The 26,636-nt window shown below is 34.5% G+C and overlaps 4 protein-coding genes across 6 annotated transcripts; 2 read left to right on the plus strand and 2 right to left on the minus strand.

Annotated features, from left to right (window-relative positions):
- The first annotated feature begins 308 nt into the window (after positions 1-308).
- LOC123224913 (cyclin-T1-5-like) lies at positions 309-5,722 on the plus strand. 2 transcript variants are annotated; one of them, XM_044648683.1, is made up of 7 exons: positions 309-416; positions 965-1,216; positions 1,652-1,733; positions 2,505-2,645; positions 3,407-3,582; positions 3,667-3,818; positions 4,293-5,722. In XM_044648683.1, exons 2-7 carry the CDS (start codon positions 1,020-1,022, stop codon positions 5,294-5,296), a joined length of 1,752 nt encoding a protein of 583 aa, XP_044504618.1. In that variant the 5' UTR covers positions 309-416; positions 965-1,019; the 3' UTR covers positions 5,297-5,722. The 2 variants fall into 2 exon arrangements, with proteins under 2 accessions (XP_044504618.1, XP_044504616.1); XM_044648681.1 differs by having other exon boundaries at positions 335-479.
- A 426-nt stretch (positions 5,723-6,148) lies between these two features.
- LOC123226577 (peptidyl-prolyl cis-trans isomerase CYP59-like) lies at positions 6,149-12,209 on the minus strand. Its single transcript, XM_044651124.1, has 14 exons — positions 12,005-12,209; positions 11,801-11,905; positions 11,565-11,682; positions 11,297-11,347; positions 10,645-10,736; positions 10,441-10,540; positions 9,577-9,699; positions 9,392-9,469; positions 8,905-8,951; positions 8,756-8,811; positions 7,844-7,884; positions 7,269-7,374; positions 7,067-7,187; positions 6,149-6,996 (listed from the first exon to the last, which is right to left on the minus strand). Exons 1-14 carry the CDS (start codon positions 12,100-12,102, stop codon positions 6,339-6,341), a joined length of 1,794 nt encoding a protein of 597 aa, XP_044507059.1. The 5' UTR covers positions 12,103-12,209; the 3' UTR covers positions 6,149-6,338.
- Positions 12,210-12,663: 454 nt separating this feature from the next.
- On the plus strand, positions 12,664-16,704 carry LOC123225123 (uncharacterized protein At4g15545-like). The gene is made up of 10 exons (XM_044648991.1): positions 12,664-13,363; positions 13,872-13,940; positions 14,235-14,288; positions 14,398-14,461; positions 14,631-14,705; positions 15,013-15,273; positions 15,510-15,555; positions 15,658-15,736; positions 15,845-15,977; positions 16,326-16,704. Exons 1-9 carry the CDS (start codon positions 13,085-13,087, stop codon positions 15,935-15,937), a joined length of 1,020 nt encoding a protein of 339 aa, XP_044504926.1. The 5' UTR covers positions 12,664-13,084; the 3' UTR covers positions 15,938-15,977; positions 16,326-16,704.
- A 1,179-nt stretch (positions 16,705-17,883) lies between these two features.
- On the minus strand, positions 17,884-26,370 carry LOC123226071 (valine--tRNA ligase, mitochondrial 1-like). 2 transcript variants are annotated; one of them, XM_044650539.1, is made up of 21 exons: positions 26,213-26,370; positions 26,052-26,117; positions 25,905-25,961; positions 25,368-25,534; positions 25,194-25,266; positions 24,840-24,905; positions 24,667-24,750; positions 24,166-24,243; positions 23,966-24,049; positions 23,798-23,877; positions 23,280-23,337; positions 22,895-23,197; positions 22,629-22,799; positions 22,356-22,546; positions 21,757-22,159; positions 20,992-21,243; positions 20,391-20,885; positions 20,012-20,118; positions 19,198-19,297; positions 18,802-18,950; positions 17,884-18,551 (listed from the first exon to the last, which is right to left on the minus strand). In XM_044650539.1, the coding sequence occupies exons 1-21, from the start codon at positions 26,351-26,353 to the stop codon at positions 18,389-18,391; spliced, it is 3,288 nt and encodes a 1,095-aa protein (XP_044506474.1). In that variant the 5' UTR covers positions 26,354-26,370; the 3' UTR covers positions 17,884-18,388. The 2 variants fall into 2 exon arrangements, with proteins under 2 accessions (XP_044506474.1, XP_044506473.1); XM_044650538.1 differs by having other exon boundaries at positions 25,368-25,543.
- Positions 26,371-26,636: the final 266 nt, after the last annotated feature.

The raw sequence follows: 26,636 nt of genomic DNA on the forward strand, positions 1-26,636 counted from the left end.
GTAAATAGTTAAAGTAGTGGTAAATGTAATGTCTTAAAAAAACTCTTGTCGGTTTGTGATTTTAATCACATGAATATGATATTTGTAAGGGCCATTGCATCTACCCTGAACGAGTTTAGATATCTGCAAGTTTACCTATCCTCGTTAGTTGGGATACGAACCTATATTTTTATTATCCATTTGAACATCCCGTTTTAAACTTAGAGTTATTTTACCCATACCTATCAACAACTTGAAAAATTGTATTTGAATTTAGTAAAAAATATGTCCAAGCAGAAGGTCCCATCAATAAAAGTATAAGAGTAATGAATAAATAAATAAATCAATAAAATTATTTTCTTCTTCACTCTCGCGGTCGCTCGCTCGCTCCATTTATAATTTTGTAAATTTCAGTTTATCGCTCAATATTTTCACTGGTACGATTGCGATAATTCTTTTTTCGTGATCCTTTTTGCTGCTCTTTATTTGAAACTGTTCAGGTAGAATTTCGTATATATATTATTTTATTTTTGTGAAATTTAAGCTTCCGATTATGTTTGTTATGGTTGAGTAGAATTTTCGTAGATTTATTTGGAATTTATTTGTTTTATTTCAGAGAATTTAATGAAGTAGGTGTTTTGTTTTGTTTTGTTTTGTTTGGTTTGATTTGGTTTGGTTTTGTCCGTTTGGTTCTTAAGAAAATTGAATTAATTTTCCTGGAAATTTTATTGAAGTAGAATTTGATAGGAAAATTGTTGAATCAAGGTTAATTTAGTTGAATAATGAAATATAGTTTCATGAGTACGTTATACATACGTACATACGTGTTCATGGTTTTACATGAGCAAAGGCATTGTCTTGGACGTGCTTTTTTTAGTTGTAAATTGAGTGGATGTGATACTAGAGAAGTTCTGGTGATGCTTGTTATTGTTTTATAGAAGTTGATGAATGTTTAGTGTTCTGTTTCTAATGTTTCTTGGTACAGTATTGACAGGAAGGTAACAACACGGCCTTTACTATATAGTTTGTTACTGATACAAATGGCTAGTTTGTTGTCGGGTGAGTCATCCAAAATTTCACTGGACAAACCAGAAGAAGGTGGTCGCTGGTACTTTTCCAGGGAAGAAATTGAAGAGAATTCTCCCTCTAGAAGAGATGGAATTGATTGGAAAAAGGAGACTTATCTTCGCAAGTCATACTGCACATTTCTACAAGACTTGGGAATGAGACTTAAAGTGTGAGTCTATGCATTTTGGTTGGATGTGTTTAAATTCTTCTGCATCTTTCCTGATAAATGATCATTACATCTTTGATGTGATATGAGCAGAGATATATTGATGGGATATGGTTTGAAAAATTGCACAGGTTTACCTTGTAAACCTTTTCTCAGGCTCACTTGCACATTATTTTGTTGTCCTATAGCACTGTACATTCTACTTAAGATTATTTGTTAACTGAAAAGGGGGGGGGGGGGGGGGGGGGGGGGGGGGGGGGGGGTGAGGGTGGGGTGCAGGGAGAGAAGGGGGAATTGCTTGTAGTTTGGTACAGGGATCCACATCAAAGCAAAATGACATTGTTGATAATAGTTGTTTGTTTCTCTCTAGGCTACTGACCTTAAATTTACTTTTCTGTATAGTTATGCCTTAAATGTGATGTTTGTCTGAACATGCAGACCTCAGATAACAATTGCTACAGCAATAATATTCTGCCATCGGTTCTTCCTTCGTCAATCACATGCAAGGAATGACAGAAGGGTGAGTTATGCTTTACGTTTTACAAAATGATACATCCCTTTGTATTCTCCCATGGAAATGTATCTGAGTGTTGCTCTAGCAGGCTGTAGTTAGTACCATTTTTATGGCTGAACCAATGGCATTCATAGAATATAATCTATTTGAGAGTTATACTGAATATGTATTTCTGGTAAAATATTATTCTTGCCAAAAAGGATAAACAACCAACCTTATTTGTTGACTTTCTTTATTTTACCAATAAGAAACTTAGAGATATTGTGTACCATGAATGTTGTTACACCGTCATGCCTTGGAAATTGAGTTTGTATTTTTCGATATTAGTGACTTTTGGCAGTTGTATTTTCCCAAAGAGTTCCCGGCCCAATGTACTTTTAATTAATGAAATGGTTGACTGTACTGATTTTGCCCTTGTGTTGAATACTAACATGAAATTTCATTTAGGATCTGCGATGATGTGTACTTAATTTCTTAAAATTAAGGATAATATCATTATTCCCACAATTCTCTTTTTTCCAAAGCGAGAAAAAAAAAAGCTCACTCTGGGTATATGCAAGGGCAGAGATAGTATATTGCCTGTGACTTTATGTACTTGACTCTGACTATGTGTGATGGATAGAAGTGTTGTAGTTCCATAATCATACATCTGCTGTCTTTGACATCTTTGATGGAAACAAATGAATCAAATGGAATATGATAGAAATATCTTAATTGAGTTTCAAATTTGGGCAGTAATTATTTGTGGTGCCTGATCTTCTTCAAAATATTTTGCAGACCATAGCCACAGTCTGTATGTTTCTGGCAGGGAAGGTTGAGGAGACTCCCCGTCCACTGAAAGACGTTATATTTGTTTCATATGAAATTATCCATAAAAAAGATAAGGATCTTGATGCAATTAATAGGATCAAGCAAAAGGTATAGTATACTTTTTTCTATGACACCTTTTAACTTGGTATTTATCTATTCTGTGTGTTCTGCTTCATGTTTTACCTTATATCACTTGTTAATTGTTCATGATATATTCCTGTTAAGTTAATCTTTTCATGCCCTTAACTTGGAAGTGCAAATTGCAGAGTCGTGGTTCAGAGCCACCTAGTTAGATCATCAGTGGAAAAGCAAAGAACATAAGTGTGCAATTTTAGTTTTAGTTTATGGAGAACATTGATCAGGAAATTACTTGCAATGAAGTTTTTATAATTTTATTAATGGTTTTATAATCCATGACAGGGAAATACTATTAAAATTTAATTTGCATAATATTTTGTTATTTTTTTAAACCAAGGAATTAATGGATGGATGATACAAACTTAATTTGAGCATCAGGAAGTATTGTTATTATTATTATGTGTTTAATAATGAGGAAGTGTTGAGTTGTCATTCACATTCACGTTGATCTCAAATTGGCCCATATGTTGTCATTGTGCTCGTGAGAGGGGATAATAACTGTTTTGTAAGTGATGACTTATTAGATTGTAAACAACTTATTATTATTTCTTCATGTCAACCTTCTGCATATTTATTATGCTTTATTATAAGTATTATACTGATGCTCCAATTCCAAGGATGTCTAATTCCTTTTTTTCTGTTCCATCCCATGTTTAATGATTTGCCAATTTGTTTATGAAAGTTGTAGTTTAATGGTTTAGTTTATTGATTGCTTTGCACCCATCATGTAGGAGATTTACGAACAACAGAAAGAATTAATTTTAATTGGGGAAAGGGTTGTACTGTCAACTCTTGGTTTTGATCTTAATGTACTCCATCCATACAAACCCCTTGTTGAGGCAATAAAGAAATTCAAGGTTGCTCAGAATGCCCTTGCACAAGTTGCATGGAACTTTGTCAACGATGGGTATGATTAATAATCTTTGTTCTACAAACTGTACGTTCATGTTCTTTTCCCATGCTCTTCTTGATTGGGGGATGCAACATGCAGACTGCGGACCTCTCTTTGCTTACAGTTTAAGCCCCACCATGTTGCTGCGGGGGCCATTTTTCTTGCTGCAAAGTTCCTCAAAGTAAAGCTTCCATCAGATGGCGAGACGGTATGGTGGCAAGAATTTGAAGTCACCCCACGCCAATTGGAAGGTCAGTGATTTTTTCTTTTTCAGTTTTCAGTGTCACTAGTGATAACACGAGATATTGTCTCCCTTTTCTTTATTCTGTTTTTAGTATATTCCCATTATTTATAATGTACTTCAAAATTTAATGAAGGGAGATAATAGATAGACCATGGTTTCTTCCTCTTCCTTTTGAGTAAGGCTATATGTACTTATAATGAACATTAATTTGGGTACTCATGATGAGGTGTCATCTTGTGATTGGATATTTTTCCATATTTAATTCAAAATCTTCTAATCACATGATGACACATCATATTTATAACCTAAATTAGTACTTATTATAAGTGCATATAGTTTTAAAACTTATGAGCAATCAAGTTCAGTTGGAAGTTCCAATCATGTCATTTATTTGACCAGTTTTATATTATCTTCACTATGACTTCTCTCTGTGTGGATGTGTTGGATTTTGGTTTTAACACTGCAAGCTTACTTCTGGCAGAGGTTAGCAACCAAATGTTGGAACTCTATGAACAAAACCGAGTTCTGCCTTCCCAGTGTGGTGAAGTTGAAGGAAGTGCTGCAGCAGGGAGTATTCAGCGGGCGTCATCAAGAACTTTGTCTAGCAGTGAAGAATATCCGACAACTAATAGTTATTCGCAGGCTAGTTGTACAACTTCAAGAACCTTAAAGCCTGCATCAATTAAGCCAGTGTCTGAGTGTTCTTTAGCCGATAATCATTGTGGATCTTCGAGAATCACCCAAAATCAGATTAATGACTGGGGAAATGCAGAGATGGAAAATACTGTAGATGACAATGCATGTGAATCTAAAGATGATCTTCACCCTGAACATGACGAATTTTATTACCAGAACAAAGGGGAAGCACAAAGCACATTGAGATTTGGGGCAGATGCACTTGGTAAAGAAGATCAAGAGAGGACAGTTGTGAGAAATGAAACAAGAGATGCAGGGGAATTAAAGGAGAAGCATTCTAGCCGAAAATCAGAACGTAGAGGAGGTTTAGTTAGCCAGTCACCTCAGGAAGCTATCAAGAAGATTGACAAAGACAAGGTAAAGGCAGCACTAGAGAAACGAAGGAACTCCCGAGTAGACGTAACTCGGAAAACTGATTTGATGGATGAGGATGATCTGATTGAGCGGGAATTGGAAAATGGCGTTGAATTAGCTGCAGGGAATGAGAAAAACAAGCGCGACAGTAGGCAGAGCTGGTCACGCAGATCAGATTTCAGTTATGCAGAAGACAGGGAGGTCCCAGTGCCTCATGACCTTAGTCATGGTTCTCATTCACAAAAATCAAGCAGCCGCAAGCGGAAGGTTGGAAGCTCACCCGATAGATCATCAGAGGGAAAGCTGCGGCACAATTACGGTTCTATGTCCAATCATTATAATCATCATGACTATGTTGAAGATCAGAACCGAATGGGCCGACTTGGTTACATGGAGAGAGATCAGAAAAGGCATGTGCCGGAAAATCGTGTCTGAACCCATCCAATGCCCCATTGCTCGCTGGAGCTTCATCTTGTTGGGGGTTCTCCACATGGGCTCTTGATCTCAACAGGTATGGCTGACTGAAACATTGAGCTCTTTCCTCAAGCGAATTTTTTGGACCAAATCTCATTTTCCAGAAAATTTTAATGAGAAGAACAATTTATATAAATAAATTAGTAATAATCGGACTTGAATAAAGGGGTGATGTGATTATTATTTTTTTTCTCATTTTAAAATCAGCTAATCATATATTGTCAAATTAGTTAGTAAAAAATATTTGCACATGTTCAGGAGTCACGCTGTAAATTAGATTTCCCATACTCTATTTTTTCAGAGTATTTTGAACATTTGCTTTTTGTGTATTTTAATATGATCGAATTTTTCAAATGGAAATAGGCAAGAAACTCGCAGTATTAGCTAGATCTGTCATTACATCTTCAGTCAGTGATAGAATTATGAAGAGTAATCTATTTCAGTATCCACTTTAAAACAACTATTGACATTCTCAATTTGGGATGAATACAAACTGAGTTGACTCAATTCAAACAAATTTGTTTTAATTTGAGCTTAAAGAATGTTTGGCATGCCAAATTTGCAAGTTTAAAAAAACTTGATTCGAATCAGTTAAAACAAAATCATATTACACATTAAAATTGAGGTTTTTTTATCAATATATATCAAAATAATATCATGATGTTTAACTTAATTATAGTGTTCAGCTCAAACTTGACTCTTATTGTAATCAAATTCAAACTCAATCTGGTCTAAAATGAGTTTGTCGAACACAAGTCTAAGTTTGAATTTAACTCTTTCAGATCAAGTCAAACTTAAAGGGGGGCCAAACTCTAGGCTTGAATCCACCCATCAAATTCACAAATAAATAAGTCTTTGTTTATGCCAAAACGCCTGCCCTACAAGAGACTTCAATAGACGTGCAATAAGTTTAACAAACTACAGTTAACCACCCTGAAGTTTAATTATCAATTATGCTCGCGTAGAAATATAAAACTAAGAGAATTCGTGCATGTTGAAGACTTCAACTTCTTTTATCACCTCGGTCCCTTCTGTGGTCATCCTTGCTTCCATCTCTTCTATGTCGATTGTGATCACCATTACTATCTGTAACTACATGCCTATTGTCTCGTCTTTTATAACTATCTTCATCTCCATTATCCTTTCTATAACTTTGCTCCTTTCTTGTGTCTTGTCTCTCTCGCCTGTCCTCCCGAATATCACCAACATCATTTCTCTTTCTATAATCTCCATCGTCTCTCCTATCTCCAAAATCATCAATTTCAGCATTTCTCTTTCTATAGTCTCTGTTATCACTCCTTTTGGATTGGCTATCATCTCTCCTGTCTCTGTGGCGATCAGTATTATCAGAACTCTTTCTGTATGCCCGCTCATCCCTTCTGGGATAATTTCTATCCCCTTGTCTCTCCCCGTGCTTTTCCTTTGCCCTTCTCTCTTCAAGATGCTCCTGGTTTCTTTTATGGTCATCTCTATGATCCCTAGATCTGTCACTTTCCCTGTTCCTGTCTCTTAATTCTTTCTTTTCTTGATCCCTGTCTTTCCGCTCATAACTCTGCCTATTCATTTTTGATTTCCCCATTTGGTCATCTGGATCATGGCCTCGATGTCGCTTTTCTTGTCTGGGATTTTCCGGAGTGTCTCCATCAAATACCATTTCATACCTGCAAAAGTCGTAGCACCATCAGAAAGAGAAGAGGAATCTCATTACTGTAAGCGATTGATTTTACAAACCTGGAGTCGCTGTATCCACCATGCTGTCTGTTATCTTCCTTTAAGATATACTTGGGAGCTTGCTGCCCTGTGCAATCCTTTGCAATGTGATCAAGAGCACCACATTTGAAGCAGCCTCTCTCTGCAGCAAATAAAAATAAAAAAATTATAAATAAATAAACTTCAAAGGTTTTAAAAGCATTCTATCAACACTTTGACTAACCTTTACCCGGTTGGTTATTTCTGCGCCGGTACTGGTTCCAAAGTTTTGAGACACTTTGACTAAAATCGACATGTATCCTTCTATCATCAATCAATGCATTATCCATCTACGACCAAAAGACAGGATTAGCACATAGCAAAAGCACTAAGGCAACATTATTAATGAACAGAAACACAAGGTTGATATGTACGCTTGCAACAAATTGTCCAGAAAATCTAATACAGAAAGGACCAATTGAGTTCTGTTCATGAATTTCAACTGAAAATACATTACTATACTGTATCATGAAGGTCAGGGGAAGGTCTACAGTTCCTTCAAGTCTCACTCATGCAAATCGTAGGGTAAGAAAAAAATAATGCATTGTTTTTTAAGATTATGGGAACATGAAGATCCATCACCAAAAGGATGCAATACCTCAAAACAAATTCTTCCAGGCGAAAAGAGGATTCAAATTAAGAAAAGTACATCAGTAAATCTCCAATGCTTTTACTTTGATAAAAAAAGGGCACAAAATCCAGAAAGCCAAAAAATGCAAAAATTTCAGAAAAGAAATAGCACTTCAAACCTTTAAATACCTTAGTGTAGGCTTGTTCACATGCTTCTTGTTCCTCAAACTCTGGTAGGAAAGCAAGTAATTGGTTATGGTCAGTTCAAAGTCATCAAGGAAACTAATGAACGGACGCACATCACATTACTCAAAATAAAGTAAAAGGTCAGACATGAAAACATATATATAGTGGATGGGATGTTAGCCTATGCCAGCTTTTGCAGTCAGTAATTTAATGGACAACATAACAATAGTTGTCCAACACATTGTTGTCATCCATCCTCGTACTTCCAAACAGACACATACTCAACTAATTAGATACTTATGGAGTTACTTTTGCCATAAATTACAATAGGACACTTCTGCTGTTGTCAGCCAAAAATGACAAAATCTTTCTAAGGCACATATGAATTGGATTTGATCCTCATATCTATTGATAATATGTTCACAATTCAAATATTCAATAATTCAGGATGAATCCATGGAGCAAAGCCCAAAAAACAACTATGAATCACCATTGCCCTTTTTCACCTCATCCCATCTACATGCCTCTTCAGGATCCATGTTCGAGCAAAATGTCATAATAGGTGGCAATCTCAAGTACCTTTTCTTTTTTTTCTGAGATTTTGACTAGAACCAATAAGAAAAGGAAAAAAGAATATCTAAATATTTACTAGAACATTTTCCATAACTAATTTATATGAAGTTCGAAACCATATTCTATCAAATATGAACTAAGAGATATAACAGTAATTTAAAACCAAAATGAGGATTGCAGTTGTTGATTCATGTACAGGAAATTGAAAATAGAAGAATGGAATAACCAGAAATAATAAGGAACTTACCCTTTTATACACTGCAAATTTCAGATTACATGTACTTCAAGTTCTCAACTCAAAAATGGCAAAATAATAAAGCTCAGTAATAATCAAGCACTTACCAATGAAAGCATAGCATAAACTGTCTCCAGTCTTGTAATCACGGATTATTTCAGCCCTGTTATCATTTACAGTAAAAAAATATGACTCCCAAGAACCACACATATCAAAATATCACCAATTATTGAATCAACTAAAATTTATTTTTTACGATGTAACAGTTCCAAAACGTGAAAAGATCGTATGTAGGTCCTCATCCTGCATCAAAGAAAGAATGATTAAGCAATAACATAAGATGACAAACTTCATTAACAAGATTACAAGCTACATGCAGAAACACTTGATTATTTCTCATGATTTTAGCATTCCATGTGGTTGAATGAAAAGGAAAAACAGTGATGGAATGTGGTATACCCTATTTTTCCAGTCAAAACAAAGGAACAGTCAAGAGCAAAGTGTAATAGCGGAACAAGTGGGAAAAAAAAAAAACAATATTAAATCCCATCCCACGCACACAGAAATTTTCTTCATTTCAATTTTCCTTTGATTTTTGGCAAAAAGATGGGCCTAAAAGGAAAATCCCTATTCCATTTTCCTTTGACCTTTCTCTAAAAATATACAAAGTTAAATTGAAAAGATAGAAATGTTTTCACAATTCACACAATAATGTTACTACAACACAATGAACAAGCACTCACTTCAGTGACTGGATTGAGTTTACAGACAAATAGCACGTTCTCTGGAGGCTTTATGTCAGCATCAGGAATATCTCCAATCTGTAATGTACACAAAGTAATAGAATAAGAACATACCAGTCTACAAAGATGGAAGTTAATAGTCAGACAAAAATGACTGAATCATTATATATGCATAAAATTCTTACACTCTCAAGTACAACTGCACTGGAATGTGCATCCTTTTCACGGAGAACTTCCTCGAGCTGTACAGGGTCTAATTGCTCATCTAGGGGCACCCAATCATCCTCCAACCGAACTTCATCATCAATCTGAACACAAAGTTGAAAATTAGCCCAGACTATGGAGATAACATGCTTACCAAAAAGGCAATATTTTGCCCAATAAGCCAACTGAACTACATTATTTTATGCTGAATAACAGTTCAAAAAGGTCTCACATTGGCAGTAATCAGCATTACCAAAAAGTTGACAGAATGATTCTATGGGCTAGAATGACCTGAAGTAATCATTTGCTTCATTGATGTTATACATTACTTTGTCATCCATATTCAATGCATCATCCAAGTACCATACAGTACATGCCATTAAGCCCATAAATCACTCATGAAAACCAACTGAAACTGAAGTATCAAAGAAAGTCACCATCAATTTCCAGTACAACTGGCTTTGGGCATTGAGTTCAGGTGTAAGAATTAGTTAAAAGATCATAATCCCTCTATATGCTAAAAATTAGGTCAATCATACCACTATTCCTAACCCCTTTAATGTATATTCTGAAACTAAGAAGATTATTGTATACACTGCAGTAACTCTACAGAGGTGGGAAAGCATAATACTTATGGCCCTATCTGTAGATTTCCTCATGATAATCTTTAAACAGTTGTTGTGTTATCGTGTTTTACTAGACTGTTTTTCTTGATCAGATTAAAAATTTCTTACATAATTTTCCAGCAGAAACCATGCTTTCAAGTGCTATGTAAATTACTAATATCAGTTTATTCCTTAGATTCAGATCTTCTCACTACAAGCTCAGCTGAAATTAGTCGGTACCTCATCTTTTGGTTTGCCTTCAGGTGAAGAATCAGGAATCAACTCAGCTAGCTGTGAAGGATCTTCAAAAGGATCCTCCAATATATAAGTGTGTTTAATTCTGTTCAAGTATAATACGTAGGATTGTTCAGATGAATTAACATAAGTAAAACAAAGTATAATTTAATAACCACTTCAACATATTCACAGTAGAATAGAACAAACCGGATATTTTTATATGGTCTGTTCTTCTCATCCACATAAGCTTCATTTATCCTAGTCAAAGTGTCAAGCCCTTCAGCTACCTCCCCAAATACCTGCAATAAAAAATTATGATGAAAGGAAAGTAGACCAACAAGAGGGTTTTAAATAAACAAAGTCACACTTCAAAAACATCAAAAGTTCCAGAAAACTTAAAAGCACTTCTCAGGTCTAGCTATTTTCCTCTGCTCCAAAGACTTGATAATCAGAGACTACCCTAGGTAACAGAGAGGGTTTTCTTTTTAAATTTTTGGTGCAAATGCCCAAAAAAAAAAAGAAAAAAATAGAAGCATTATAGTGTTCAGGAAACATTGCCTACGCTCTGATAATTCACAATGAGATGAGCAAAGTATCTTTCTATTATCACTAGAAACATAAATATTTCCAAGGTCATAATCATATTGAGAAGTCACAAACCCAAAAACAGAAGGAAAAGAGAGACAATAAGACATCTCACATATAAAAAAAGTTATGAAACAGAGAAATTCTGTTTTATGATATTGACAAGAACAAAAAACACATATGGCATCCCAAAGCAATCATTCCCTCATTTGTTTTACAAATCAAGAATAGCAAGACAAATACTAAACAAGAAGCTGAGTATCAAGAGACTCACAGTGTGCTTCCCATCAAGATAGTCTAAATCCTCCCGCAAAGTGATATAGAACTGCAAACAAAAATCCAATTCCGTGACCACCAAAAAACCATTCAAGTCATCCATTTGCAAACATATGTTCCACTAAAATTCAAAATCAACTACAGTCACAACCATTTATCCAAGAAAATGTACTATGTGCACATCCATTTGATTTGTTTTCATTTTACATATAACAAAGAGCTCACACAAATGCATCAAAAATTTAAAAAATATATATATATTAAACCTGAGAAGCATTAAGATCCTCTCCGGCACTAGCCATGGCAACAATGCCAGTCTTACTATGCTTCAAATCGACACGAATCTCATCACCAAAAAACCGAGCCTGTTCACCATACAAAAATCTGAAACCATAACACAAATATATCTGTAAATCCTCACTTAGCTATTAATCAACCACACCTACACCTTCATAAACTTCAATAGATTCCACTACTAAACCTAATCTTCCAGCTTCCTTACTTGTACACAGAATCGCCGCCGGTTCCAGTTCCGGTCGGATCACCGGTCTGAGCCGTAAAATCTTTCTGAACCGTATGAAATAAACAGCCATTATAGTACTTAATCCTACATAAATTTAAAATATCAACATATTATCAGATTCCGACCGCTTTATAGTAGTCATAATAAGAAAACAAAATATTGAAGTTAAGTTACGTTACGTACTTGCAGAGCTTCAAGAAGTTCTTGGTGGTCAAAGGACACTTTTCTACAAACAGATCCAGCACAAGGTCACCTAAGCTCGTGACTATTAGCACCGACATATCGCACTTTCTCTTCCTCCGCTTAGTTTGCCCTTGCCCTGTTAGTTCGTTTCTGTTCGGTTGCCGAGAAACTCGACGAGAGGGAAAATGTTACGGCATTTGTTTTGGACTTTATGGTGTTCTGATTTGTGGGCTGCGGAGCCTGGCTTTTTAGTTACTCTTATCATGGGCCAGTTTTGAAAGGCCCATGTTTCTTTATTGCGTTGCGTTTATGACCAGTTTGGAGTGGGTCTAGATTTGTTCCGGATCAAGTTTTAACAAAATCCAGCATTAGCCCGTATCAACTAATCCAATCTTAAAAAATGTTAAAAATAATATTTAAAATAATTTTAATTATATAATTATTAAATATTATATTTGAATTACAATTAATCAAATTTGGATTTTGTATAATGATTATGTATGTTTGTTTTCGTTTACGAAATTTTCCGACATATATATGTCAACTTAGGGGTTTCACCGATAAACCATCAATTGAATGGTTAATCCCTAGGGTTGAGCTTAGTATGATAAAGTTTACATCGAATTTATAACATAACGACACTAGATTGGTTCATTGTTCTTATTCGAATTGATTAAACTAATTGGTCTAGTATTGTATTCAAAACATAGAACCTATCTGACTCAAATCCGAATATTTAAATCGATTAGAACACAGATCACCTGTGAAATCAAATTCTATGTTTAATTTGAGTTGGGAGTTTGATTTGGAGTGAATGCTAAATTGAACCAGTATAGTTTGGAGGGAAATCTCATTAAATAAATAAATTTCAAATCCAGACAAATCAAAGCTAATAAATTTGCCTTCAAAGCTGAACAAGCAAACACAGAAGCGCTTCTGTAAAAGCGCACTCTCCGAAATCTCTTTAAATCGTTGCATAGAACTCTCCGAAAATATAAATTCACACAACTAAATTGCAATAAAATTAGATAATTACTTTTAAAAAATTTTGGTTTGGTTGAGAGATCGAGAGAGATTGTTATGGCGCAGAACGGCGGCGGGGGGCCGGATTTTCATTTATCGGACGAAATACTGGCGGTGATACCGACGGATCCGTACGACCAGCTGGATCTGGCGCGTAAGATCACGTCGATGGCAATCGCCTCGCGCGTGTCGAAGCTGGAGGCGGAGACGGAGATTTTGAGACAGAAGTTGTGCGAGAAGGATCGTTTGATATACGAACTTGAAGAGAGGCTCTCGCACTTGCAAAAAGTGTCCCAGCAGGGTGAGTCCAATATGAAGACTCTCCTTGATAACAATGTGAGTTTTTTTTTTTTTTTTCAGTTTTTAATATTCTTATATGGAAATTAAAGGATCTTTTTTTCTATTTTGGTTTAGATTGGATGATGGAAAAGTTGAGGGAATTGGATGAAATTAGGGTTCTGTTTCCTTTTAAGTAAGAAACGGAATTAGAAGGTCTTTTGTGCGTGAGAAATTGGGAAATGTACCTTTCTTTTTGTGTGAATTTCGTAGTTAATAATTGATTTATTGGTATTCTGGTTTAATATAAAGACTGAGCTTTTGAAGAAACGAGATTCATTGGCAATGACCGTTAAGAATCTAATCTTTGTTATCTTTTTTTAGTTGATGAGAACTTTGGGAATGGGAAGAAGAAATTGGGTTTTGTGTTGATTTTTATGAAATGCAATTAGAATTTTTTGTGTGAAAGCAAGGAATTTAGCTTGGTTGGATGAAATGCATTGTCATATTCTTGATTGAATTTGATAAGGTGATGATTGATTTACTGCCATTTTGTATTTGGATAAAGATGAAGCTGTTGAAGGAACGAGATTCATTGTCAATGACTGTGAAGAATCTCAGCCGTGATTTAGCCAAGGTGAGTGAATGCAAATTTTTTGAATAAAATGATGCCTCATTTTAACCTTCCAGTGGTAGGCCTCTGGTTTTTCCCTTGGAAAAGATGTAAGTCTAACTCATCAAGGCTACATAAGTCTAACTCATCAAGGCTACATTAAGACATTGCTTCAAACTTGAATTAGTTCAGTGGGCAATTGGGCAAAAAATTATAACCTTAGCTTGATTATATCGAGATGTGATCATATGTCTTCATTCAATTTTAAAATCTTGTTACATCTATTTGGCATTATGAGTGCTTCTGCTTCTTTGGCAGTTGGAGACATTTAAAAGACAGCTAATGCAATCATTGAATGAGGACAATTCTTCGGTATGCAAAGCATATACACATTTCAGTAGACAGTGGGCTTCTGTCCTGAGGGCAGAACTTTTTCATTTCAAACTTCTCACTAGGACTTCCTTTTGTTCCTCTTTAACAGCAAGCTGAAACTGTTGATATTGGGACCTGTGACCAGCCAGTTCCAAGAGCCTATCCTGACAAGGGTATTTTTAAACTGACTTAAGAAGCTTTCTATATTCAATATTGAATATAGTCTTTATTACTAGCTAATGGTACACAGTAACTTTATTGGTTAATTAATATAATTAAACTTCTTTTGGTGTTTGTCTGGTGGTCATTGTGCAATCAATTCTCATACCACTAATTTCTTAGATGAGGAGACCAATGGCTATACAGGGCATCATTCCTTCAGTGGCTCAACAGATACAGGAAATACAGTTGATGAAGGTAACCGGAATAGTCCTATCCTCACTGAGCATAGCTCATGCTTATATACAATAATCCTTTTATAATAAGTTTTATTTTGGTAACAAAATCATATGGTATGAAATGCAGCATGTAGGTGTATAGTGCACTTAATATAAATAACTAAAACTACTATTTTCCACTCTTCACAGTAGATACATATGGAGTTAAAAATGCTCAACCACCGCTAATATTTAACAGCAAAGAAGAAAAGGTTGTCACTTGTAGTATTTTAAGTTGGCTTAGTGCAACAAAAGTAATGTTCGTTTTAAAATGATTGTTCTGCCAGCGGCTTCTCGGAATACTACTCAAAGATTTTCTCTGACTCCATATATCACACCACAACTTACTCCATCTGGAACTCCAAAAGTTATAACAGCAAGTGTGTCCCCTAGAGGTTATTCTGCAGCTGGATCTCCCAAGAAAACATCTGATGCAACATCTCCAACAAAACCTCAATATGATGGAAGAACTTCATCGTCTTCATGGTATCCATCAAGCCAGCAGTCATCAGCTGCAAATTCTCCTCCTCGTGCACGTTCACTTCCAGGTTCATAATGTTTAATTGCCATTTCTATAATGTCTGAGAGTTGTGTATCTTTATGTTGTTTTGTTTTAAGAGACCAATCCCTTGCACCTAGCAGATTCTAGTATCTACTTTGGTTATTCAATCATTTATGGCTGGTTGCATTCTATTGACTAGCACTTATCACCTGCTTCTCAAACATTGCTGGAATTATCTTCTGTGTCTATCTGAATATTCTCTATTTGTATTAAAAATTACAGGGCGCAATCCTCGAATCGATGGAAGAGAGTTTTTTCGTCAGGCTAGGTGAGTTATACTACTTCAATTGTAGTATATAGTTTGGCGACTGCTACACCAATATGGATTTTAGGTTCAAGACAGACTGATTTTGGTATATATGTATTTCAGGAGTCGCTTATCATATGAACAGTTCAGCGCATTTTTGGCTAATATCAAGGAATTAAATGCTCAGAAACAAACTCGAGAGGTAATCAGAGTCTAAATTGTTTCATTGTATTCTACATTGATGAAATTTTAAATCTGGCAATTTGATTGTAACTGAACTAATCATCGACTTCAATCTGTCGCCATTCAGGAAACCTTGAGGAAAGCAGATGAGATTTTTGGGACAGATAATAAAGATCTTTTTCTATATTTTCAAGGATTGCTTAACCGTAACATTCACTAGAGCGTACAAGTCTCTCTACTTGAGCGGCTTACTCTAATAGGTATGCCTATCCTCGTTACCAGCTATGTTGGATTTATTGGAATTTGAATGTCTTCATGCATGTTTACATGCCTCGCAATATTGGTTATTCTCTGTTCATAACCAATCTCATTTCTTATGCATATACTTTTTATAAAGGTGTGATATGGTAAGCTCATCTGTTTGTTTATCGGACAATTCAACCGATTTTATTTCTTTTTCTTCTTTGAGTAAAAGTCAGTTTGATCAGAGCATTGTATAGTGGTTTGGGGGTTTCAACATAGATTCGAGTGGATTATGTATCAGCATACTAGGTTTTAAAATTTGTCATTCACCCACTTCTTTCCTTTTCCCTTTTCCATTGTTACAGGTCTCCTGTAGATACCTGCTTCTTAAAGGCACTTGTTGAGAGATTGACCCTGCAAGATTTGTTTTTGCTTTTTCTTGAACTAGTATATATTCAGAGGGCAATTTTCTCCAAATTTAGCCGATATTGCTCTCTCGCACGTGCTTTCTCTGTACACATGTTGTAATCCGTTTTCTTGGAGCCCTGTCCTGTTCCAAATTGAAGGGCTTGTTTTCCTGGTCAGGAAATGGAGGTAAATAAATCCCTGTGCTTTGACAGTCTGTTTTTTGCGAAGTTTGGTATGCATCACTTACTACTTTTTAAGTGCCCAAAATTGGCAGAATATCGAGAGTTTGAACATCAATAAAAAATATATAAGAATGATCTTGTTCTCATCTCCAAACCCTCGTATTTGTTTTATCCTTTCTTCATTTATAGATTTAATGGCCCAAAGGAATTCATTCTGGTCATCAATTATTTCTCAAACATGTTCTTTTGATTCCAAATTGAAAATTTTCCATATGATTTCAATTTTTTATTAATGTTTGAACATTTCAAACACGTTTGATTCAATTAATTTTTTTATTACTAAAATTTAAAAGTTACCATAAATATAAATTGCTTTGAAATTAATAGATATAAATTAATAACGCAATTAGATAAAATGATATGTATAAATAATTGTGCTTATTGTTTAATTGGTAAACTTCTAAACTTAGAATAAAATTATTATATGATTTAAGATTTATTTAGTAATAAATGATAATTGTCTTAAAAATAAAAAATAACTGTAATGTTTTATTATAATAAAATAATGTCAATAAAAATATGTACAACAGCTGAAACAGATCAAAATCTTATCACAAATTTTAAATAAATGTAAGATTGACTTTAGCTACAAACTCAAAACTTGAGGACAATGGTAGTCTTGATTTTGGTATCCAATTGGAAAGAGTGTTTCGGGTACTTTGTGTGGGAACGCTAGCTTATCTCCGTGGTAGTCTAATAAATAAAATTATGTATATATATTTTTTATATACAATTTAAATTTATATATAATATGCTATTTTATAATTAAAAAATTTTGAATTAAAGATAAAATAATATTTAATCATATAATAATATGTTACCTGTATACTTAAAGTGTGTAAAAAATATATATATACATAACATTATTTTTATAAATTCAATTTAAACTGAGTCTAAACATAATCCAATTTTAGATTGACAAGTTAAGATTTGAATTTGATTAAAAAATAATTTAATTTTGAAATTAAACTAGTTCAAGATTGATAAACGTAATTCGAAAACAATTTGATTTTGAATTTGATATAAATTGAATATGCTAGCTCAAGATAACAAGCTAGTCAAACTTAGTTAAAAAACAGTTTGATTCAAATTAACTTCCATTGAAATGCTCGGATTTACGCTGTTTATGAAAAGTAGCACAAACTTTGACTCAACTATGACTTGTTTGATTTGTGCTGACTGAAAAGTGTACATATTTAACTAACCTGATTGAAAATGAATAAAATCAAGATGCTTTTATCACACTACAATCTTACTAGAGAAAGACCGTGCAAAACAAGAATAAACCCTCTTCATGGGTTTAATTTATTTACACGAGACTAAGAAGTTCATGTTCTGTTGTCCATTTACCAACGGCCGAGATTCAATAAGAGATGCCAAAATCTATTTTCTCAAAAATTATTTGTCGAACCCCACTAAACTACAACAAAGTACAAGCTCTAATTAAGTTTTGCTAAATCTGAGCTTGAAAGCATATGAAAATTGTTGCTCTCAAAAAAAGTTTGAAGTAAATATGATATCTAAAACAGCTAAGCCTGCAACTTTGAACCAGCATACAACCATGGTGATTAGAGTTTCATCTAATATCAGAGAGAATATTGCAAGGGCCTCAGTCTGTCTCCTTTGGAAAAGAAAAAGTAAAATTTGGTACAGATTGAGGCCCTAGCTGTGACCGATGTTTGACTCTTTCTTTGGCCTCTCAAAAACAATCAATGTAATGCTGAAAGGATGTTGATCAAACTTACAGGATTTAACTTAAATCATGTCCATGGTTGGTGCTACTGTCCCATTTCAGCTTCCAATCGCAAGCTCTCATTTTCAAAAAATTCACATTCTTGCAGAAGTTTAGCGAGCTTTGCGGCATTCTCTTCTTGAATATGAGAAGGAACTTTTTCTTGATAACCAGTTGCATTAATTACCTTCTCCAACTTCTCCTTTTGTCTGTTAAAAGTTAACAATATTCGTATCAAAAGGTTAAGGATTAAGAACCCAATAATATACTTCATGCATTAACAATGTGTATTAAAATAGGTATAAATTTTGATATGTTATTATGTGATTGGATCATTTTGAATTAGAGATAAACATCCAATCATATAATGACAAATCAGAGTTTGTATCTATAATTGTAAACATTTCATGCAAGTCTTAATTTCTCCCCCAAAGAAAAGGTTCTTGAATCAGGACTTACCTTTCTATATCAGCCATCTTATTCCTGACCTTTTCAAGCTCTTGTTTTGCGTCAAGACTCCCTTGAACCTTAAGATAAATTTGAAGTTCTTCATTCACAGTATCGAATGCACATCCAACAGGAGCATCGTCTCTTCCACTCAATAAAACCTGTTTGAACGTGTCACATAAAAGAAACTCATAAAATAATACAAAACAAAAAATGCAAATTCACTAAAAATATGAAAATATACAGCATTCTGAAACTGAAATTTTAACTCTATCCTTCAGCAACTAGAGGCAGATGAAATGCAATGCGATCCAAATATAAGGTCAGCAAGTGAAATAAAAAATTAAAATTATCAAAAATGAAACACAATAAATCAAGAACCGCAGTAAAGAAAATTCAGCAATATACCTTTAAAGATGATATAGTGGCAAGTGTTACAATCTCCAATTCATGACTTTTGATAGTCCCTGCCAGTTCTTCAGTTTGGCAAAATGCAAATGCAGGAAGCCTGAAGACATAACATAATGATTACAAAAAGTATTCTTACTCTATACAAAATCTACACTGAAAATTAAAACAACAAAATACACGTTTACTTCCTCTTAAGCATGTTCTGTTTTGATTGATGTAAAAAAATTTTGTTTGGATGATTTTTTAATTAACAACACAATTTCTGGTATAAGGAAATGAATAATGAATACCATTTCTTTCAAGACAATAAATTAGATACCTATACTAAACAACTGTTTGTTAAATTTATGAATGGTAAGATTAGCAGATCAAAGAGTGATCTAAAAATTAAAGGAAAGGAAAATTACTCTTCCGATCACATTTTTGATGAAAAGGAAAATAAGAGGGATGAGCGTGATTCACAAATGCAAAACATTTTCATAAATCTTTTTTGCCATTATTTGATAGCATTAAATATTTAGAATGGGTGGAAGCTGCATCACTAATACAAAGGAAGACTAAAAGTACAATGAGTTCAACAATCCCAAGGTGAATATTATTTGTAGAAATTAGGAACTAATCAAATAACAATTTCTGTATGCAATAATAAACACATTTTATTCACTGAAACATAATTATGAATTGTTTAATAATTTAGAAAAAGATATGCAAGTTTAATATTCTGTGGATGAATACCAAAAAAAAAAAAAAAAAAGAAGTATTGGCCTGATCTTTACTTGCTTAGAAAATGATTATCATGTAAATTGTTTACCTCTCATTTTTTTGCTTCCCAAGTACCTCTGCCCTTAGAGACCTAAGGCATTTCACAGTGGACTCAACAGTCTTCATTTCTTTTTCGGCCCTTTCATTTGTCCAGAACTGCAAACAATCAAAATGGACAGTGATCATACAAGAAACTGAAACCACAGGTTTAAGTCAACTAGCATCTTATAATCCACATCTATTACCTCTTTGTATATTTTTCTCAATTATATACAACTATCCCTCATTAAAATATATAAAAATATATCATCAATTGCCAAGCTGATCCTACCAATACTCTAAATGGTTTCCCTAGAAGTACAAAAAGACTCCAAGTCAAAACGTAGTCGATTCCTACCTCAAAACCCAATCACTGAAACTAAAATTACCTCAACAGGTGATGGGTATTCACATAACATGATTGATTCTTTTCTTGTTTGGCCACTTGGTCGTGGGAGGCGCTGCCACAATTCTTCAGTGACAAATGGCATAAATGGATGCAATAAACGCAAGCCATTTTCCAGGCAGACCCAGAGAGCATCTTGTGCAGAAGTCCTCTCAGAGACAAATGCATCGCCAACAAAGTAAGGCTTTGTTGCCTCAATAAAAACATCACAAAACTCATATTGCCACCATGAATACACTGTGCTGGCTGCTGCAGAGAATTCAAATGAATTTAATGATGTTACAGTTTCTGATATGGCCCCATTCAGCACTGAGAGAATCCATTTGCAGCTAAATGGCATGAGTTCTGGTTTGATACTCAATGGAGGGACATAATCCTCTCCAAGTTTACTCATAGCAAATCGAACAGCATTCCACAGTTTGTTACACCATTGACGATATCCCACAACTCTTTGAATATCCAAATTTATTTTATCAGACTGAAATAATACATAAATGAAAATATATTTATTTAGATACATATTAGGAGGATAATTCAGGTAGCACACTTAAACCATGAGGTAATCAATAGTCAGAAATGTAAACCTGAGCCGTGTATGAAACAAGTGCAAATCGAAGGGCATCTGCACCACATTCAGCAATACCGTTAGGGAAGTCTTTCTTCTGTCCAGCTTTCGCAATAACCAGCTCACGAGGATCCAAGTTACCCTCCTCCAACCTCCTCTGAAGATCTTGAAGGGATATACCATTAATAACTTCAAGGGGATCAATAACATTTCCCAAAGACTTTGACATCTTTCGTCCATGTGCATCACGAATCATTGGATGCAGATATACCTGCAGGATATGAAATAGGCATTATCAGGACTGTTTCGTATTTTTACAAAGAAAATCTCATCTAAATTTCGGAAGGGAATGAATTAAAACTTCCTCAAGTTACATAGTAACATAACATTTTCTAAGTCAAATATCTTAGTGACAGTTGTGTTACAAGAAACAGAGAAATTAGACATGTGGATGAGTGTTAAGTACACAGGTATTACATGGACAGTAGGAGCTATGTAACATAAAAAATCCAGAACTTTACCAACTATGTCAACCAAAAGGAGGACAGAAACAAAACTTAAAGTTCTTTGTAGTAATGAGAATAATTTTTCATCAACTCAATGTTACTTCGTATTGCTTAATCACTTAGCATCTCAACAACTAGCCAAAAGTAATACATTCCTAATAAAAACCACACCTCAAACACTTTAGATCGATACCTATCCTGACCAGCCAACAAAATTAGAATCTAAGCACAAAACTTGGCTCTATGCAGATTAAACTGAAAGTCAAGAATTCACTTACATGTCTGAAAGGTACATCACCCCCCAGTTTAATTCCTAACATCACCATCCGAGCAACCCAGAAAAAGAGAATGTCATGCCCAGTTTCAAGAACAGAAGTAGGATAAAATGTCTTCAGGTCATCTGTATCATCTGGCCACCCTAAAACTGATAATGGAAAGAGACCAGAAGAAAACCAGGTGTCAAGTACATCAGGATCCTGACACAACTCAAACTTCTTCCCAGAAAAATTTTTCCTAGCCTCTACTAGTGCCTCTTTCTCATCTCTAGCAACTATCCAACGGTCATTATATGAACCAATTTCTTTCAATTCATCATCTTCCAATGCAACATACCATGCAGGAATTCGGTGACCCCACCAAAGTTGCCTAGAGATGCACCAGTCACGAATGCCCTCAAGCCATCTGTCAATTTTTAATCTCAAAATCAGTGATATTGGTCAGGAGGCCATACCAACTCAAAATAAAATTAGGTAATTGATACAGCAATAAATCCTTAGAATAAAAATGATAAGCACTCAATAGATTAACAAATTATTATCAGATACATTCACATCAATTTCCCATTAAAATTCAGACAATAATTATGACATGAGAGAACCTTCTCCATTCAGCCTTATATTGTTCTGGGATGATCTCAAGCTTCCCACTATTGACTGCACTAAGACCCTCTGCTGCCATGCTTTTGCAGTTAACATACCACTGGGGCTTTATCATTGGCTCTATAATGTCATTACTTCTTGAACAACGGCCAAGGCGCATCTCATTGTTTTTGGCACCTCTATACAACCCCTAATTGTACGAAAAAATGGTTATAAAAATAATTATACCGTACTATATAGAAGAATGGCAACTACTATGATATATCAAGAACCTTCTTTTGCAATGCTTCAGTCACAGCCACACGGGCCTCAAAACGTAGCATGCCCTCAAATTCTGAACCACCATTACAATTTATTTTACCATCATCAGAAAAAATGTTTATAAATTCAAGATTATGCCGCTTGCCAACCTCAAAATCATTTGGATCATGGGCTGGAGTTATCTGCAAAAACATTAAGGGAAGGGCAATTGGAATAGCTTAAAGAGTAGAAAACCAATTAATTTTTAGCGTTCAAAGTTGAACATATGAATTCTTACCTTAACAGCTCCAGTCCCAAAGTTTGGATCAACAAGAATTCCGTCAAAAACGATAGGAAGTTTTCTTCCATTAAACGGATGTATTGCAAATTTTCCATGCAAATGACTATACCTTGTATCATCAGGATGAATAGCTATGGCAGTATCACCGAGCATTGTTTCCACCCTAGTAGTGGCAACAACAATCTCACCCAATCCGTCATCCAGAGGATACGCAAATGATGTTAATACACCAAATTCAACTGGATTTTTATAACCAGGAACCTCTAACAGCGTTTTTTCTTTGATGTCAGTATAATCTACCTATAAACACAGAGTAACCTCCAAATTAAGCAGGAAACAATACAACAATTGCAAATTAAATTACTCTAAGGAAGTGACTAACCTCGATATCAGATATAGCTGTTCGTAAGACACAATCCCAATTCACTAGACGAAGATCCCTGCAAAAGATATAGTAGACCCTCAAAGAAGATATTGCCAAAGAAAACCATAAAAGGATCAGATAAATATAGATTAAATTCATTTTTCATCGAAATTTATAAAGAACCAGTCTTTAGATCCCTCATCCATTTACAGTCCTTTTTAATTACTTGTTTGTATACCCAGGTATGAAAAAGTAACGGTCATGACAGTTTCCTATTTTAAAACAATACTATTAGAAAAAAGACACTCCCAATGTTTACTATGCAGCAAAAAGTTAACACAATTATCAACTAAACTTCACTACAATCAAATTCATAGAGGCCAAATAATTAAGATATTTAAAAATCCTTTCTAAACAAAAAGGAAAATCTCACACAATTTCAACCTTAAAATTAATCGAGGATAATTAATCTTATCATCAGCATAAATGATTGTCACATCATGCAAATACCAAAATAAGTCCAGCCACAAACTTACCGATATATGACACCTTCCTTGTGTAACTGAACAAAGGCCTCAGTTACAGCCTTTGATCGCTTATCATCCATTGTAAAGCACTAGAGAACAAAAAGAAGCATGACATAAAAATACATCAACATCTATGAAATGGAAATAACATGCACAGCATGACATTCAAACTTTTACCTCTCGGGACCAATCAAGAGAGGCACCCAAACGACGTAGCTGTCCTAATATGGTCCCCCCATACTTGTCCTTCCATTTCCACACCTTTTAACCACAAGATCAACCAATACAAATGCAATTAATTAATTAAAATGTAATGGACATTATGGAGTATTGTATTATTAATAAGCTTAAACCAAATTCTGACAGTAGAAACTCACCTCAGATACAAAGGCCTCACGACCAAGGTCATGCCTGGTTAATTTCTGTTCACGCATTAGCTTTTTCTCCACAACCACCTGTCATATGGCAACCAAATATTTTAGTCAGAGATTAATATGTATTTGAACTTAAAAAATATTTCTTGCCCAGTCAACCAAATATGGAAGAACAATAATAACAACTGGTAAAAAAAAGGACTGGACTATCATAGTTGATTATGCTGTTATTTCTGGAACATTACAGCTCCCTAGATTTAATTTAACACCCAAGAATACATGGTGCTCAAAAATCTGCACAGAGACGTAATAGAACTGCATTGCATATGTAATTCTAAAAATTGATTAGGGAAGAAATCCCAGGTTCAATATTAAAATAACACCCATTTACAAAAGAATTTTGCATTTTTAGTACACCTGTGAACATATATATGCATAAGTAATAAATTAAATTTTCAGCCATTAATCCAAGCTTGATTGATTCCAGTGGTAGAAAAAACTGACCTGTGTTGATATCCCAGCATGGTCCATGCCAGGAACCCACAAAGTATTATATCCAGACATTCTCCTCCAACGGATAATCGTATCCTATGTAAGGTAAAAAACACAGGTAAGAAACATATACACTATAAAAAAAAAATAAAAGGAAAGCAGTAAACGATATATTACTCAGAGACCTGTATAGCAGTAGTAAGGGCATGACCTATGTGTAGAGCACCAGTCACATTTGGAGGTGGAAGAACCTGCAGAATGAAGTCCCATCATTAAAAAGAAACTTTAAAAAAAGGTCACATATAACTAGCAAGAATTTGCATCACATGAACAAGATGCTATCCAGCAAATTAATATTACATCTAACATCATCATCATCCAACTTATCTTTTAGGAGCCACAAAATAACATACAACATTTAAACTTGAAGACGTACCACTTCACACAGTGAATGCTTAGTTATTTGCGTAATCCATCAATGAAAAAGGAAATAAACTGCAAAATGTCATGATCTCCTAGAAATTAAGCTCAAAACTTACAATTACGAATGGTGGCTTGGAACGTTTAACATCTGCCACAAAAAAGCCGGATTTCTCCCACCACGGATACCATCTAGACAAAACTCAGATATAAAAGATACCCATAACATAAACTGATAAACAAACTCATTCAGTTAACAAATTGATAAATTAATTTCACCATCTAAAACTCACGACTTCTCAACCGCAGTTGGATTATACTGTTTGGCCATTAGCTTTGACATCCTTTTTCTCTCACCATGCGGAGTCTCTGGATCAACAAAATCATCAGGATTCTCTTCACTATCATCATGCTTCACATTCCGTTTTGCACTCTTCTTCAAAGAGCCTTGCACTTGTTTCTGTTGCTCCTTCACATTTACAAAATCACCAATATTTCCACATTCAATCAACATTCAATAAAAGAAAAAAAGCAATACTATAACTGCAAACATTCAAGATCATTCAATCACGTGGTGACATATTATCATTAGTAACCAAATTAGTAATCAATACAACTACAAGTAGTTTTACCCAACGAAAAATGCTACATTACTGAGACCTGTATCCAAATTTGCTCCTCAAATCAATAACTTGAGAAAACTCACAACACATTTTGGCAACATGAAAAGATTATACCAGCATCAATATAACTTAACAGGCAATGCTAATTCAAGTACATCATCAACAACAAAATATATTAAAAAATTACAATCAAAATAAAAAAATCACCTTCATTTTTTCTGCTTTTTCCAATGCCTTAAGTTTCTTCAGTTCCTTCTCCTTCGCCTGCAAAAACAAAATTATTTTAAATAAAATTAAAATCATTACATATACATAAATAAGTATAAGTATAAATATTGTAAAGAAAAAAAATACCTTTTCCTCTTTCTTCTTCTTTCGTTCGAGCTCTTCCTCAGTGAGGATCTTCCTCTCAGGTTCCGACTATTGAATTCAAAAGAATTTCAAAACACATCAGCGTAAAAAGTTGAATTTATGATCAGACAAAGCGAAATGGAAGGCGATGATAGGACGCTTACCATGACTGCTGAAGCGTGGAATGCACGCAAACAGAACGATGCTGGAGTGATGACAGCAGAGGCGCGAGAAGAAGAAGAAGTTGATTTGCAAGAGTAAAAATGGCGGAGAGGCGATAAAGTGAGCCGTGACTTAAACGACATCAGAAATTCGCGTTTTAGTGCAGCCGCTAAAACCCCACTTAATTGTTGTAAACCCCGTTGAAATACCAATTTTACCTTGCTACAATTACAAGGTAGGACATTTTGATTTTTAATTACCAAAACGGTCCCTGAAATTACGGAAATTGCAAAATTCCCTTAACACAAAATAATTAAGAAATTGTATCTTAATCATGAACTAATCAATATATCTCTACATGTGGTGATTAGAATGTAATAGTTGTGCAAGAAAGCTCAAATAATTGGGTTATTTTTTTCTGGATAT

Source organism: Mangifera indica, chromosome 9 (assembly GCF_011075055.1).
Source record: "Mangifera indica cultivar Alphonso chromosome 9, CATAS_Mindica_2.1, whole genome shotgun sequence".
Lineage (NCBI taxonomy): Eukaryota > Viridiplantae > Streptophyta > Magnoliopsida > Sapindales > Anacardiaceae > Mangifera > Mangifera indica.

Excerpts from the sequence above, each read along its gene's own strand:
- LOC123226577 (XM_044651124.1), bottom strand. The coding sequence starts at position 12,102 with ATGTCGGTGCTAATAGTCACGAGCTTAGGTGACCTTGTGCTGGATCTG. Across the intron at positions 9,470-9,576 it reads GTGCAGTTGTACTTGAGAGT|ATTGGAGATATTCCTGATGC; the intron begins GTAAGAATTTTA and ends TGTACATTACAG. Across the intron at positions 8,812-8,904 it reads CGTTTTGGAACTGTTACATC|GGCTGAAATAATCCGTGATT; the intron begins GTAAAAAATAAA and ends AAATGATAACAG.
- LOC123226071 (XM_044650538.1), bottom strand. The coding sequence starts at position 26,353 with ATGTCGTTTAAGTCACGGCTCACTTTATCGCCTCTCCGCCATTTTTAC. Across the intron at positions 25,267-25,367 it reads CCAACTGCGGTTGAGAAGTC|ATGGTATCCGTGGTGGGAGA; the intron begins GTGAGTTTTAGA and ends AGTTTTGTCTAG. Across the intron at positions 23,878-23,965 it reads CTCTTGATTGGTCCCGAGAG|TGCTTTACAATGGATGATAA; the intron begins GTAAAAGTTTGA and ends TTTGTTCTCTAG.
- LOC123225123 (XM_044648991.1), top strand. The coding sequence starts at position 13,085 with ATGGCGCAGAACGGCGGCGGGGGGCCGGATTTTCATTTATCGGACGAA. Across the intron at positions 14,462-14,630 it reads AAGAGCCTATCCTGACAAGG|ATGAGGAGACCAATGGCTAT; the intron begins GTATTTTTAAAC and ends CTAATTTCTTAG. Across the intron at positions 15,556-15,657 it reads GAGTTTTTTCGTCAGGCTAG|GAGTCGCTTATCATATGAAC; the intron begins GTGAGTTATACT and ends TATGTATTTCAG.
- LOC123224913 (XM_044648683.1), top strand. The coding sequence starts at position 1,020 with ATGGCTAGTTTGTTGTCGGGTGAGTCATCCAAAATTTCACTGGACAAA. Across the intron at positions 1,217-1,651 it reads TTGGGAATGAGACTTAAAGT|ACCTCAGATAACAATTGCTA; the intron begins GTGAGTCTATGC and ends CTGAACATGCAG. Across the intron at positions 1,734-2,504 it reads ATGCAAGGAATGACAGAAGG|ACCATAGCCACAGTCTGTAT; the intron begins GTGAGTTATGCT and ends AATATTTTGCAG.